This window comes from Typopeltis vanoorti, chromosome 17, assembly GCF_054136105.1.
Source record: "Typopeltis vanoorti isolate ZY-2024b chromosome 17, IOZ_Tvanoo_1.0, whole genome shotgun sequence".
In the NCBI taxonomy this organism is placed as follows: Eukaryota; Metazoa; Arthropoda; class Arachnida; order Uropygi; family Thelyphonidae; genus Typopeltis; species Typopeltis vanoorti.
In genome coordinates this window covers 70,857,167-70,873,497 of record NC_143565.1, presented here as the reverse complement: position 1 = coordinate 70,873,497, position 16,331 = coordinate 70,857,167, and the positions used below count along the sequence as shown (strand labels likewise).

Below are 16,331 nucleotides of genomic sequence, written 5' to 3'. Positions count from 1 at the left end.
CGTGAAGGTTACTTTATGAGCGATACACACACATACATAAATAACAAACCTGCCTGGTTAGCCGAGTGGTTAATGAAACCAGCTCCGAAACCAACAAGCAGCGGATTCGAATCCAGCTGTAGCCATTAATGTTTGTGATTGTCTTTGGTGGAAGATGATGTCATCACCTTCTGTGAGACCACATTACTTGGAGGCCTCAAATGGCTTGAAAAAATTTTGTGGTTGGTCTCTAGGGCACAATTTTAGGATATTATAAAAAATACAAAACAATAAATAAAAATATATTAAAAAATCCTTAGCCCGCCCACGGTACTAATGCACAATAGGTTTACAAACGTTCGTGGGTAGGAGTCACATAAAAATGTTTTTTTTTTATCCTTTCCTCGTTATATGAGAGTCTGAAGTAGAACAAAATCCGACTAGGCTGGGAAATTGATTTGGTGATATATATATATATATATATATATATATCATACATAGAATATATGAATGTACTCATCAGCAAAGCTATGTGAGAATTGGAGAGAGAGAGAGAGAGAGAGAGAGAGAGAGAGATCATTAACGTATAAGGAAAAAGACTGTAGGTGAAAGTAAAGAGCCTTTGGCTATTCCAGCGTTGATGGAAAAATGAGAAGAGAGGGCACTTCCATTATAATACTGAAATAAGGACCAAAAAGGAAAGTGGCAGTCCACTCACGAAGGGAAAGAGAGACCTATAAGATGGTAGCTTGGAAAGAAGGCCAGATGCCAGACTCAATCAAATGCCTTGGAGATATCAACAGTAATCACAAGAGCTTCTCCAAACATTTCATGGTCTGCATCTAAAGATAAGCAAAGTCAGCAAAGAGGTCTCTTCTAGAACGAGTACTGCTGAATCAATATTGGTGAGCACTAATTAACCGATGGGTCTCTGGACAGTGAAGAAGATGGTTGTTAATGGCATTCTCCATCACTTTTGAAAGTGATGAGAGCAATGGGACGATAGTCTGATGATGGTGATTTTTATATCCCCTCTATAGGAACAGTCCGGATAAAAGCTTGCTTTCATGTTGTTTGATAGATGTCAAATTAGGAGAGCAACTTGTAAAGGCCATTCCGGATAGCGTGAGTTCTGAGTACAAGCTCTTAGTACAATTGGAAGGATACTATCTGAGAAGGAGGACTTATTAATATCATACTCCTTGTCCTTCTTAATAGTAACAGGACTTATTAGTATAAATTAATACTGAAAATTATCATTAAAATAAAATCACTATCTTCAAATTTTTCCCAATATAGGGAAATAAAGTTTGAAGTAATCCGAGACAAGTATATAAAAAAGTTCATTTTGCAACAACATTCTTGTACAGTGAATATCATTCATTATCACAGCAACTAAATCCAAAGACGTTTTTTTTTCTTTTTTCATTTTTTTAAGCATAACTTACGCTTAACTTAAGTTACGCTTATCCATACACGGAATTTACTTGATATAGGTCACGCTGCGTCTCATGTGTGGGAGTAGATTGAAGTTATTATATGTGAATGGACGGACAAAATGAATGTAACAGAATAAGGATTTTGTGAAACGAAGCCGAAGGTAGGAATACGAAATGTAAACAGTTTATTACAAAGATAATAATCCGAAACAGTTTATATTTAAAAAAAGAAAAACAATTACAAAGTTTTTGTTACTACACAGTCTTGCTCACAGCAAGCCATATGAATGGTCTCTATTTATTCCCTGCACGATAGGGTGGTGGGATACATCCAGCTAATATCTTATCTATCTCTTGCATCAGCCAATAATTTCAATCAAACAGATGAATCTCTTGTATATAAACATTCTGATGAATATATATATATATATATAAACATATGTATATATGTTTATATATATACACATATGTTATATACATATATATACATATACGTATATATATATACATATGTATGTATGTATATATATATGTAGAAAGTTTTTTACCTTGGGTATAAATACGTTAAAGATACCAAGCTATTTTAAACCTGGTTTTAATCCATTTCGTAAGTAAGCAAACAGACAAGAAAGTCAAGTTTGCGCCTGCAAGTAGTGCAAGTCTGGGTGACCCGCACGTAGTGCAAGTCTTAAGCAACTCGTGGTAAAGGTGGAATAAGCTCTGATCACTATTCTTAATATTTACCCTTAATGCAAAGCACATCTCCTTGAGGAGATGTATGATGCTATGCATTAAAAGCAAGAGGCCACTACCCAGACTACCCACTACCCTGGCTCCCACTGATGAGACCTCAATAAAGGTCGAAACCGGTCTAGGTAGTGCCCCCTTGCTTTTAATGCATGGCATCCTACATCTCTTCAAGGAGATGTGCTTTGCATTAAGGGTAAATATTAATAATAGTGATTAGAGCTTATTCCACCTTTACCACGAGTTGCTTAAGACTTGCAGTACGTGCGGGTCACCCAGACTCGCACTACTACTTGTAGGCGCAAACTTGACTTTCTTGTCTGTTTGCTTACTTGGGAAATGGATTAAAACCAGGTTTAAAATAGCTTGGAATCTTTAACGTATATATATATAAAATATATATATATATAAAAAATATATATATATATACAGGGTGTTCGGGATAAATTTGACATATTTATAATTAATTATATTTTTCCGTAAGTTACATGTATTAACACACACTTCTCTTCATTTAAAAGTTTGGACCCTTCTTCATTCATATACAAGATGTCAGAAAAGATGGATAGCTGGAACCCACCTGAATCATGGAAGAGAATAACTTGTATCATGATGATTCGTGCCCGCCATCAAAATAAGGATATTACGACTGCTGCCCAATGCTCCCTGAATACAGTAAAAACAATCAGGCATGAACTAGAGACTTGCAATGGTGACTACGAGGATGTAGCAAGAAGAAAGATCCCTAGCAGACGATCTGATTGCGTTCGTACAGCAGAATTCCTCGCAAATCTGCAGGAACAGGTGTTGAAGAACCCTGGCATTGGAATTCGGGCTTTGTTCGTGGAGTTGCTAACTGTAGTCAAGCCCTGGATAACAAGGGTAGCCAATGGTAGGCCGTATGTATGGCAGCAGGATTCGGCCCCTTGCCACACCTCTGGCAAAAGTCAAAAATGGTTGTCTGAAAATTTCTACGACTTCACCAGTCCAAATGTTTGGCCTCCAAACTCCCCAGACCTTAACCCCATGGATTATTTTGTATGGGGCGCAGTTGAAAAAGACACCAATCGCACTTCCAGTAATACAAAAGCCCAGTTAATGGATAAAATTAAAACAGTTTTTGCGGCCCTTCCCAGGGAGACTGTAGCATCAGCTTGTTCGAGGTTCCGAAGCAGAATTGAAGCTGTGATCGATGCTAATGGTGGTTATTTTGAGTAAATCTTGTTGATAGTATTGTAATTAACTCTGCCTGTAATGTTTTTTTGTCAATTCATTAAATTTAATAGATACAAAGAAGATTTTCTTTTTCCTTACGAAACTGTCAAATTTATCCCGAACACCCTGTATATATTATATATATATATAAAATATATGTTAAAGATACCAAGCAAATTTAAACCTGGTTTTACTCCATTTCCCAAGTAAGCAAACAGACTAAAAGTCAAGTTTGCGCCTGCAATTGATGCAAGTCTAACTGATCCCACAGGTAGTGCAGGAACAGGGCAACTCGTGGCAAAGGTGGAACAAGCTCCGATCACTAATCTTAATATTTACCTTTAATGCCAAAACACATCTCCAAGAAGGGGATGTATGATGTTTTGTATTAAAGGCAAGGGGCCACTACCCAGACCGGTTTCGACCTTTATTGAGGTCTCGTCAGTGGGAGCTAGGCTTAGAAATACCAAGATTTAGTAATACAGAGCTTGTAAGTATTTCGCCAAAACAAGTTACCATAAGGTGTTTTAACCTTATTAAATATAAAAATCTCTGGAGGAGATATAAATGTAGAAAGTATTTTTACCTTGGGTATAAATATATGTTAAAGATACCAAGCAAATTTAAACCTGGTTTTACTCCATTTCCCAAGTAAGCAAACAGACTAAAAGTCAAGTTTGCGCCTGCAATTGATGCAAGTCTAACTGATCCCACAGGTAGTGCAGGAACAGGGCAACTCGTGGCAAAGGTGGAACAAGCTCCGATCACTAATCTTAATATTTACCTTTAATGCCAAAACACATCTCCAAGAAGGGGATGTATGATGTTTTGTATTAAAGGCAAGGGGCCACTACCCAGACCGGTTTCGACCTTTATTGAGGTCTCGTCAGTGGGAGCTAGGCTTAGAAATACCAAGATTTAGTAATACAGAGCTTGTAAGTATTTCGCCAAAACAAGTTACCATAAGGTGTTTTAACCTTATTAAATATAAAAATCTCTGGAGGAGATATAAATGTAGAAAGTATTTTTACCTTGGGTATAAATATATGTTAAAGATACCAAGCAAATTTAAACCTGGTTTTACTCCATTTCCTGCACTACCTGTGGGATCAGTTAGACTTGCATCAATTGCAGGCGCAAACTTGACTTTTAGTCTGTTTGCTTACTTGGGAAATGGAGTAAAACCAGGTTTAAATTTGCTTGGTATCTTTAACATATATTTATACCCAAGGTAAAAATACTTTCTACATTTATATCTCCTCCAGAGATTTTTATATTTAATAAGGTTAAAACACCTTATGGTAACTTGTTTTGGCGAAATACTTACAAGCTCTGTATTACTAAATCTTGGTATTTCTAAGCCTAGCTCCCACTGACGAGACCTCAATAAAGGTCGAAACCGGTCTGGGTAGTGGCCCCTTGCCTTTAATACAAAACATCATACATCCCCTTCTTGGAGATGTGTTTTGGCATTAAAGGTAAATATTAAGATTAGTGATCGGAGCTTGTTCCACCTTTGCCACGAGTTGCCCTGTTCCTGCACTACCTGTGGGATCAGTTAGACTTGCATCAATTGCAGGCGCAAACTTGACTTTTAGTCTGTTTGCTTACTTGGGAAATGGAGTAAAACCAGGTTTAAATTTGCTTGGTATCTTTAACATATATTTATACCCAAGGTAAAAATACTTTCTACATTTATATCTCCTCCAGAGATTTTTATATTTAATAAGGTTAAAACACCTTATGGTAACTTGTTTTGGCGAAATACTTACAAGCTCTGTATTACTAAATCTTGGTATTTCTAAGCCTAGCTCCCACTGACGAGACCTCAATAAAGGTCGAAACCGGTCTGGGTAGTGGCCCCTTGCCTTTAATAATACAAAACATCATACATCCCCTTCTTGGAGATGTGTTTTGGCATTAAAGGTAAATATTAAGATTAGTGATCGGAGCTTGTTCCACCTTTGCCACGAGTTGCCCTGTTCCTGCACTACCTGTGGGATCAGTTAGACTTGCATCAATTGCAGGCGCAAACTTGACTTTTAGTCTGTTTGCTTACTTGGGAAATGGAGTAAAACCAGGTTTAAATTTGCTTGGTATCTTTAACATATATTTATACCCAAGGTAAAAATACTTTCTACATATAAAATATATATATATATATATATATATATATATATATATATATATATATATATATATATATATATATATATATAAACATACGGTAAAGTTTAGAAGGGTATACTTTTCAATCACCCTGTATGTATTTTAGAAGATATATATATATATATATCTTCTAAAATATCTCGACAAATGTTTCAAGTAGATGAATGCTTCTTAAGATGTATACTAAACGAATCTGCAAGAAGGAAGTAACAATAGTAGTGAACACTAAGGACATTTGGACTTCTGGAAAGATTAAACAGCACTAAAACAAGTCGTGATGCACCTCAGAGATTAAGTCAATTTTTTTTTTATTATTAAGACTGCTCCAACAATACATCACCATCTATTCATACGGTTATCTTATTGTAAAGATTATTCAATGCCCGATATTTATAAATTTCCTGTAATAGAAAGCTAAACAAGTAAATGAACGTGGAAGTAAGCGAAGTACCACAATGAAAGAAAGAGATTGCTTATGTTGAGTCAACTACTGTATTACGATAAAAACAGACGTGATGAGAATCAAACCTAGGTGAGAGGTAAATTAGAGCCGAGTCATGAATGAAACAGTTTCAGCAATACTTGAGTAGTCTAACGTGAAATCATTTTCGGAAGTTTCAGGTTGCGTCACTACCGGATAGTTAACTCTCTCTCTCTTCTATTTGCATTCATAACCATAACCATAATCTTAACATAATCATAACATAATCATTCATAATCATAACCATACGTTGCAGCTCAGGTCTCTCTCTGCCCACAGGAATAGTTTTAATTTCTATTTTATTTGTTTTCTTCACAAGAGCGTATCTCCACCTATACAACTTTCTCTCCAACCACTGAAATTAGAAGGAAGGGTGTTTCTTTCCAGTGCATGCACACAAAGTCAATCAGTTAACACTGGTGAATACGAAATTGAATAAGCAATTATTTGCAATGTCTGGGGAAAATTTTCCATTAAAATGCTCAGAAAGTAGTTTTTTTAATGCATAATATACACATACTGGTTCTTAAATGGAAACCATTGGAGTTCATTCCCAAGATTCCACAGGTTTTCATTCATTCTGCTCAGAAACTGCAAATCTAAGACTGTTTTCAATTCGCTAATAAATCATAAATACTGGACATTCATGACAACAATATCTCACAATTTAATGTAGAGTTTGATTATTGTTTGTATTACTCCCATCTCGTGTCTAACGTTTATTTTTTTATTTTCAGCGACTTGGAGAGCAAATGAAGAAAGAAAATGCTGAACGAGCAGTGCATTCGTGGAGAGATCTCTTTAGATATTCTAAATTACGCAGGAACTTTTTGATCATTACCCTGGGATGGTAAGTATTGCTGAATGAATCTTATAATTTTACGGCATATGCAATTGAATGTATTTCAAATTAAATCTAGACTGCCTCTTATCAGTTTATTAGAAGACTATATGGGAAGTCTTTTGTGAATGAATGAACTGTTAATTGAATTTTTCCAATGCAGAAAGGTTTTAAAGACGTACGTGAAACAAACAACTCAATAATACCTTTTTTCTTTCTTTCTTTTTTTTTCTTTTTAGAATAAGCCAATCCACCGTTGCCCTTTTCTGATACTTTTTACTTCTCTTTCTCTGTAGGTTTGCTGCCCTTGCATCCTATTACGGATTACTGATGAACGTTTCTAATCTAAGCGGAAATGAATTTCTAAACTTCTTCTTGCTGTCGCTCATCGAGATCCCAGGTTACGTATCGAGTTGGCTCTTCATGGATCATCTGGGCAGGCGATGGAGTGGAGTCATTTTCTTTATGCTCACTGGAATCGTTTGCTTGCTTCCTGGCTTCTTACCACCTAGTAAGTTCTTCCGAATTATACCTAAGAGCTTTATCTATGTTCAAAAGCATAAGAGAGATAAAGCTCTCTTATGCTTTTGAACAGAGAGATAAAAATAGAGTGGCAGTCTTTGAAGTTATATGAATAGGTAAAATACAAGCATTATACACTCAAAAGAAGAATAATCACAAAAAAAAAGTTTTGATGAAAAGAACGAAGAAATTTCCCTTGGAATTTCAGTATCTTTCAGTATGTAAAATGGTTTAAATATCGAATGGTAAATTTTAAATACGGAAGTCTATAGTTCATCTAGTTTGCAATGATTGCTGACAGAAGATAAGAGGAATGAAGAATGTTATCTCAACTTCAAAGTTATCACTTATCGTTTATAATGGGGTTCCATCCCGAGAACGAGGAAGTGCTGATGGCAAGAAGAGAAAGTGGAACGCGTATAAAGGACAACGTGAACCATTCGAACAGCTGGACAATCAAAGCTGTCACTTTACGGAGAAAATAAGAGCGCAAAATAGTGATAAGATTTGGTGTAATAATGGAAGATGATAAGTGAAAGCAAGTTTGGCGACCTCCCATTTGTTTCAATTACTGACATTAGATCAAATTTCATGAATTTACAGAATGTAATAAAGTGGGTCCTTGAAACCTCATTCTCACTGACTGAAACCGTAACGATGAAAGTATCAATTTTTTTTAACCAGTTTCACCCTCCATGAGGCCACTTTCAATACCGAAAATAACACCGAAGACAAGACCTCTTTCAATAATAATACTGTAATTTAAACAAAAAAAAAAAAAAACTCCAATCTCATTCTGAAGGCATTTGCAGTTTCAGCAATACTTGACTAGTCTGACGTGAAATCATTTTTTAGTGTAAAGATTTACACTAAATCATGATTTAGTGTAAATCTTATTGTAGTTGTTAGTTGTGTGTTTTACTATAACAAGTAACAATACAGAATCAGAAAGGTGAGAAAAGAGATACGTAATAGAAATAAAAGAATTGGATGTTTGAAAAGGAAAACTGTTTGTTTTCCTTTTCAAACACCCAATTCGCACACACACACACACACACACACACACACACACACACACACACACACACACACACACACACACACACACACACACACACATTTTTGATATCTGTTCTTACCAAACGTTATTTTTTTGATGCCATCGTATTATTATTAAACATTTCAAAGCATCAATTTTTTAATATTAAGGAAAATATCACTACCTACACTGGAATATTTCTGCATTAAGAGTTATTAATAAAATATGATATTCGATGCTTAAATTCCGGTTGGGATTATGCGTTTAATGCCAATAAGAATTACGCTTCGAGAGATCATTTTTATTTATTTTTCCAAGGAATCTCTCATTAATAACAACCTTGAATTCTTTACGTCACATGAAATATCAACTTCATTTGGCTAATTTCACTGTAATTATCTTCATTATCAATATTATTCCGAAAAATTCTAAGTGTTATTTAATGAATTTTATATCGCGGAAGCAGTGTTATCTTTTAGCCTAGCTGAGTTCATAGTTAAAGCAACCCTAATTGATAAACGTTTACTCAAATTTCACATGGGAAACTTTTTTCACGTTCAAAGCAACGTAAAGTGTTATTCTGATATACGAAAATTGAAATAGTAACATTTTATCATTTATTTTTCAGGTATGGAAAATATTGGAATCGCTGCGTCCCTTATCGGAAAATTTGGTGCCTCAGCATCTTTTATGGTCATATATCAACTGGCAGCAGAACTTTTTCCAACTCCTGTAAGGTCAATAGGGATGGGTCTCAGCGCTACTATTGCTTCTGTGATAAATATTTCCATTCCCTATATCATATATCTTGTAAGTAACGAAACCTAACTCTGTCTCTCTCTGTGTGTGTGTGTGTGTGTGTGTGTGTGTGTGTGTGTGTGTGTGTGTGTGTGTGTGTGTGTGTGTGTGTGTGTGTGTGTGTGTGTGTGTGTGTGTGTGTGTGTGTGTGTGTGTGTGTGTGTGTGTGTGTGTGTGTGTGTGTGTGTGGTTTTATTATTACTCATTCTTATACAAACGTGTACATGTTTTTCAAATACTGAATTTTGATGTGTTAATTGAAGAATTATATAATCAATGGACAGACAGATAGGCCAGAGAAGCTTTGCAGTTTTACCATCCCTTAGTGCAGTAAGAAAAGTACCACTGCACTTTAACAAATTGTATTAATAGCGAAATACGAGCTGTGGAACTTGGACAGTAATGTTTAACCGCTATCATTTTGAGAATCCTTCATTAGAAAATATCGCAGTCCTGATTAACTATAGCTTAGAAATCTCAGCATTTGCAGCCGCAAAGTTGCCACCGAGTCCTTCATTCTGAAGTCAAAATCTCACCTTTCTATCTAAAACTTAAATTCATTCACAGATCTCCATTGATTAAAATGTCATTTACCAATGAAGGGGGTGCCAGTTGACTTCTCAGCTGTTTTCTACTTTATTTATTTTTTTATCTCCTTAAAGTATGCAATTTCATCTCATTGCTGTAACACCCATTGAGAAAGCTCTGAATTTATATTTCCACCGTTTCTGAAAGAGATCACATCCTGTTTAGTAACGCTGAATTTTTTTCTGACAATATAAGCTTGAGGGAAATGCATAATAGTTGAAAACGATGGATAGTTCAAGTGAACGAGGAGACCATTTTTAAGAAAACGATGCAGAATATTTCCATCTCTACAATGCAAGAGAGAAGGAAGGTAAAACGGTTGATAGTATGGTCACTATTTAAGCTCACTAATCATGCACTTTATCGATGTAGTGTCGTATTTTGCGCAAGGAAATTTGAACGTGTATTTATCTTTTGGTTGGTTGTTTAGATTATGCCAAAGAAAAATAATGAGACAAGCATGGTGCGAGTCTATAATGCATGTGTTCTTCCGGGTTAGTATGTTGTGATGCAATTACTCGTCGATGGCATTGCAAAAAAAATAATAATAATAAATAAATAAATAAAGAGCAGTCCAGTCCAGTCCATTTTCTAGTCGTAGAAAATTTTTGAGTGTAACGAATATAGATATTTTCTTTGGACCAGATACGTGCTACATGGTTTATATTTTCAGAGAGAGAGAGAGAGAGAGAGAGAGAGAATATATTTTATTCGTTGACATGACATTAGTAGAACATTTAATCTACTTTAAGACGTGTTGTTCAAAATTCAATGTAAAGTCTAGATATCTGTTAAAATCGTTAAATCGTTTGGCTCATTTAAGCCTCAACTGTTGCTGATATTCTACAGCTTTAAGACTACACACTTTCTTAAATTTCTTGCTAACAGTTCTTCAATATAACTCCTACCACTATGTACGCTGTTCAGCATTCTCACGGCGTTGCATTTACAGTACAATGTACATCTTTTATTGTAATAAAATGCTTCCTAATATCTTGGGTTATTTGCTTACTGACTGAATGGCAGAAATATTAACAAAACCAGTGATATGATCATCGCGGTATCCTTGATGTGGTCATTCAATTCGACTGACAGTTAAAACATAGAAAGATGAAGCTGCAGTGAACTTCCTCTTTTTGCTGGAAATATCATGTTTCGAATTCCTTAAGGGTATTCGAAACTAAGACGTCTTCAAGTTAGCGTGACAAATTACGTGATAACTGTTGTCGAATCCGTTGAAGAGCTTCTAGATATGACCGTGGGCCTGTAGAACTGCTTGGATAATCTGTGGAACTTTGATAGTGCAGATATTTTCTATAGGGTTATTGTCAATTTTATGTAGAGCAGCGGCAATTGCTGGACCAGAATAGATATGGGCAGGTGTTAGTTCGACTCTTAGACAGTTCTTGTATATTTCATAGCTTCTAGTACCATTCCGGATGAATTTTCATGCCTTTAAAATGTTCCGTCCTTAGTGGTGATGATTGTGGTCATGAAGACTTCATGAAGACTCATTCCGTTGACTGATATAATACACAAACTCCTCTGTCATAAGGGCGATTACATTTTGCACCTATTGCGTCATGCGACACAGCCAGCGATATTTATTTCAATATTTGAGATGTGTATTTGTTTACTGCCGCTGTAGAAAAGTGCTAGGTATGTCTGATTTTAACTTGTATTTTTCTTCATCTTTCTTCGTTTTTCCGTGTTTTAATTGTCTAAAATACATTATTGTTTTTTAAGGCTATCTATGGCAAGTATATTCCATTTCTTACAATTGGAGGTGTCAACGTCTTAGCAGGCCTAATGACCGCATTGCTACCCGAGACACTCGACAGGAATCTTCCACAGACCATTCAAGATGGAGAAGCGTTTGGTAACAATCAGTCGCTGTGTGAATGTATCAGGTAATGCCTTTATTATTATTATTATTATTATTATTAGTTTAAGACTGATTAATAAGTTAGCAGAATACTTAAATGTCAATTACACTTCCTATCCGAATATATTATTGGTAATGTTGAAATTCACAATACTACAATTCTTGTTCTCCACTCTAAATGCTTTGGAGAATGAACTCGAGCAGTCGTGCAGCCAGGATTTTCCTACCGGCAACAATCCCTTGCTTGATCAATCACCTCTTTTCGCTCATGAAAATTTGTTGAGCCAAGTAAGTTCTCGAGAGACTATGCATTATGGAGTTATTTTCACGTGTGATAATTAAGCCACTATGCTCAATGAAGAAGACAGATACGAGTAAACTTCCTCTAACTTTCCACATATCTGGAAATATATTATCAAAAAAATCGACATCGACTCAAAAAAAAAATCCAATATTTGCAACATGAGTATGATTTATTCTTTATTCTACATTATTATGAATTGTGAGTTCAAACAAGTTCAATAGCCATGATTTTTATTTTTCTTCTAGCTTGAGAAATAAAACTAAGAACCTAACCAAAGACTCTATCCAAATGCACGAAGGAATTTATGTCATTACCGTGGCATCCGATCTGAAGAGCCAAGAAGAAGAAAAGAAATGATAGATAAAATTATAATTTCCTTTGTTAAAATATCTCGTACGAATTGAAAAATTCTAGTAATTCATATTGTAGGACGTTTCGGATGACAGCTGTTTACTTTTATTCCAATGCAAATCGAAAGAATATGAAACTCAAGGTTTGTCCTGCAACAACCCCCCCCCCCGCCATCACACACTCCAAATTTTCTCTTTCATTCTCTCTATATCGGAAACTAAGTTTTGAGAGTGGCATCCACTTTCAATGCTCTCTTAGTGCAGAATTTAGAATCGTAAGTCGAAAATCAGTTTTCGGATTCGATTAGCAAAGACGAAGGATTACTGAAATTTATGTCAAAAATTCGAATTCTGGGATTCGAAAGCTCACACACTATGCTTTAAAGGAAGAGAAATACGTGTGCATTAAACTATCTAGTTGTTCATGTTTATATTGAAAAGAGGAGCGTGTTCACTGAATGGTATCACAACTCTTTTTTTAATCTCCTCGAATCTATAAAAACTCAACATTATATTACAGTAAAAGATCTAAAATCTGAAAATGTTCAAAAACTGTTCCACTAGAATGTTTATTAAACTTGGCAGATAAGTTTTTAAAATTACTATTCATTCGTTTTTACGTTATTTTGATCGGATTCTCCTGAATTCTGCGCCTTCAGAAATCGATCATTCAAAATGTATCTATCCGAAAGAAGCGCTGCTAAGCTGTAGCATATCGGTAGTGCGTTAACCTTAAGCAGACATTAGCATCTTACAAACATTACAATTAAATGTTTTGTGTAGTATACTTTATAATAATGAATATTCAGAACTAGACTATGAATGTTAAGTGATAACATAACCAGAGAAATAAAAAAAAAAGATACGATCTATAATTAAAAGATAACGAAATACATAAAACTATTAAAACCGAAATCTAAAACAGACAGCTTCTAGAAACAAGCAACAATATTATACAATATGTTACTTCAATAAGCAAATAATTGAGATTAATAGTAATTGAGATAATAGGAAAAAGAAAACATCTTTTTTATTTTTTATCGTGAATATAATATTTGCAATATTTGCAATATTTGCAACATCATTACGCTTTATTCTTTTTTCCACATTATTATGAATTGTGCAGACTGGTGAATATAACAACCAGTCTGAACACTGGTTGTTATACACCTGCTATATAACAACAGCTTCGATCATCCAAATCCCTGTTATCCAAATAATGGAGAAATTACTTTAGAGAAAAAAAAATCCCCTGAATAGAATATTGTGCAACGAAACAGTTTTCTTAACATATTTACTTACTAAACACAGCATTTCATTAATTTATTCTGCCTCGAATCACTGCTATTTTAATCCCCCGATAAAAAGTACTTTAACACCTTTATTTCCCGATAATTGGGATCCTACATACACATCGAATCTGTATATATACCATCATGTATTTAATATTTTTATGTGTATGTTTGCGAGAAAAATGACTTTATTTTGAACTGTATCATATGATATCATATTATTTTACCCCGAATATCACATCTCACCTGATTTCGTAATGTATATGTTATATTGTGAATAGTATCTAATATATACCGGTGGATTTCGAATTTAGTGAAGTGCTTCTGTACATTTGCTGTAGGATTGATAAATAAAATATCTGAATTCCTAAAATGATTTATAAATTTTCCTTCTTTAGTATTTTTGCTTATTTTACACGGATCCAATCTGACAAAACCAAGCAGAACTGATTTTTAATGAACCCAAATAACACAGAAATCTCCAATTCAATTAAATAAATGAATAGATATACAAATAAATTAAATCATAATTGAATCAGATCGATATAAATTTTAATTACATTTTAATTACGCTTTAAAAATATATGCAGATTTAAATCTTAATTACATATAATCAAATCATAAATCAAAATAATGTCAGTCTGTCAGCGACTCTGTCACTAAAATCCTTCACAAAATAATGCAACTGATTAGAAATATTTATTTCTAGAAAAGCGATACACGTAAAAAAGTCAAACCAACTGTAAAGAGCACACTGAAGCATTTTTTTTTGCTAATCATACTTTTATGACATGTTCTCTTTGTTACTCTGCGCGCACGCACGCACGCACACACACACACACACACACACACACACACACACACACACACACACACACACACACACACACACACACACACACACACGCACACACACACACGATATTCGATTCCATCCCATACATTTGCAACAAGTAGTAATTAATTCTAACGGCGATTCTACGAACTGTTCAGCGTTGGGCACCGGTGAATACTAAAATCTTTCACGAATCTCTACTAAACTGATCATTACCTATTCAGAATGTATGACGCAAAGTCGAAGATATGAACCCTACATACTGAACTTTCATAAAGCTCTATTCTCTTCAATGCTGTAGGTTGGACTAAGCACGTATATTACATTTTTTTAGAAGCATTTTTTTTTTTTTTTTTTTTTTTTGTAACCGCTCACATCATTTGTAGTCACCATGTATATTGCCTACAGAAGAAGTAGGCAGGCAACGGAAGGGAAACAATGATGTTTCCACAATAGTTTCACAGTCAAGGTTGTTGTGACGTTGTTCACTTAATATTGTGATCTACTGACCGTGACACAATTCTCATGCTGCAGTGCTTCACCTAGTAACGACTCATTCATATGATTTCACTTTTATTGCCACACAAGGATCACATTTCTTTATGGTGATGTACGTGTCATCATGCATGGACCTTTGAATTCTATCCGTTACAGACCCCACAGTTATATTGCACATTATAATAAATATGCTTTGCATGTTTCACACGAAAAAACAAAAAAAATCTTTAAACAATTGTATTGCGCAATCACATTCCTTCATTTCCATTTCCCAACAGTTATATTCCACTTGGTTGCTCTTTCAAAATGTGTCCGACCGGAGCGATGAAGACCATGCGATATCTCTGAGTGAGATATGACGTTTTGTTTCCGCTTTTCTTATTCATGTCAGTTATCACTGATTCTAATTACAGGAGAGCTTTGATTTTTAGTAAACAAGGAAATGTCTTCGAAGTTATTTGGAACTGTGTTCAATGAGCTTAATGCAAGAAGGAGAATGATTATATAGGATTCTTGAAAGTTATACATCAAGATTTAAACATCTTAATATTCTTGAAGTGTTTAAATCTGAAGTATGACTGAATCGCTAATGAAACACGAACGCTATTTCTTGGTTAGTTCGTTGTAAAAGAAAGGGATACAGGTTTCAGATATTTTCAGCCCTTAACTATAGGTTAACCTTGAAAATTCCATACCACAAGTCAAAAACCCCAAGTCTTCTATTCATAATTACAGGCCATTTTGGTGAGGATCCATTTTTTTTTGTCTGTAGGACAAAAAAAACACAAGTTTCCGTAAGGGAAAATACCCTGCTACATCAGTATATACTGATTAAATCCCTTTCAACTGAAGCTTTTTGCTTCATAGGAATGTTCGGCACGTCTGCGAAGAGGTTCGAACACAGGTAGCGTCGTTCTTAGACTGAGAGAACGTTTATACTCACTGGTGTCTGATCGGTAGTACTTTAGGGGAGCCTCCGTAGATCAGTCAGTATGGACGAAGCCCTTTGGTCGGAAAGACCTGGATTCGATTCTCGTCCATGACGTGAGAAACCTTCATCTGGTCTCTTTCGACTAAAGGTGAGTTAACCGGTCTCATACGGTGGTGGTGGAGGATTTTTCTCCCTGTAACTCGGATTTTTCATCCCTCAAAAGAGACAAACCGGTCCCGTGAACACACACACATGGCTACAGTCATAAATACTTATGGCAAGGAAGGCAACGGGAAATCACCTTGCGTCATAATCTCCCTAGTAATCATTTGCAACCCTCTCAAAGACAGGAGGCCACAGGATTAGGATTAGGAATACTTTAGGATATATAACATAGCAACATCCGAGAATCTTATAC

At 35.1% G+C, this 16,331-nt stretch overlaps 1 protein-coding gene and 1 long non-coding RNA gene across 10 annotated transcripts in view; one reads left to right on the top strand and one right to left on the bottom strand.

Moving 5' to 3' along the window:
- The window catches only part of LOC150097475 (uncharacterized), a 287,535-nt gene that overhangs the window by 220,895 nt on the left and 50,309 nt on the right, over positions 1–16,331 (bottom strand). The gene's annotated exons all lie outside the window — the stretch shown is intronic.
- Positions 1–16,331, top strand: part of LOC150097476 (carcinine transporter-like) — a 49,076-nt gene that overhangs the window by 21,928 nt on the left and 10,817 nt on the right. The window contains exons 7-10 of the mRNA XM_090406934.1: positions 6,768–6,880; positions 7,168–7,382; positions 9,061–9,242; positions 11,565–11,728. Of these exons, the coding sequence (XP_090263060.1) occupies positions 6,768–6,880; positions 7,168–7,382; positions 9,061–9,242; positions 11,565–11,728 (674 nt within the window). The remainder of the gene's footprint in view (positions 1–6,767; positions 6,881–7,167; positions 7,383–9,060; positions 9,243–11,564; positions 11,729–16,331) is intronic.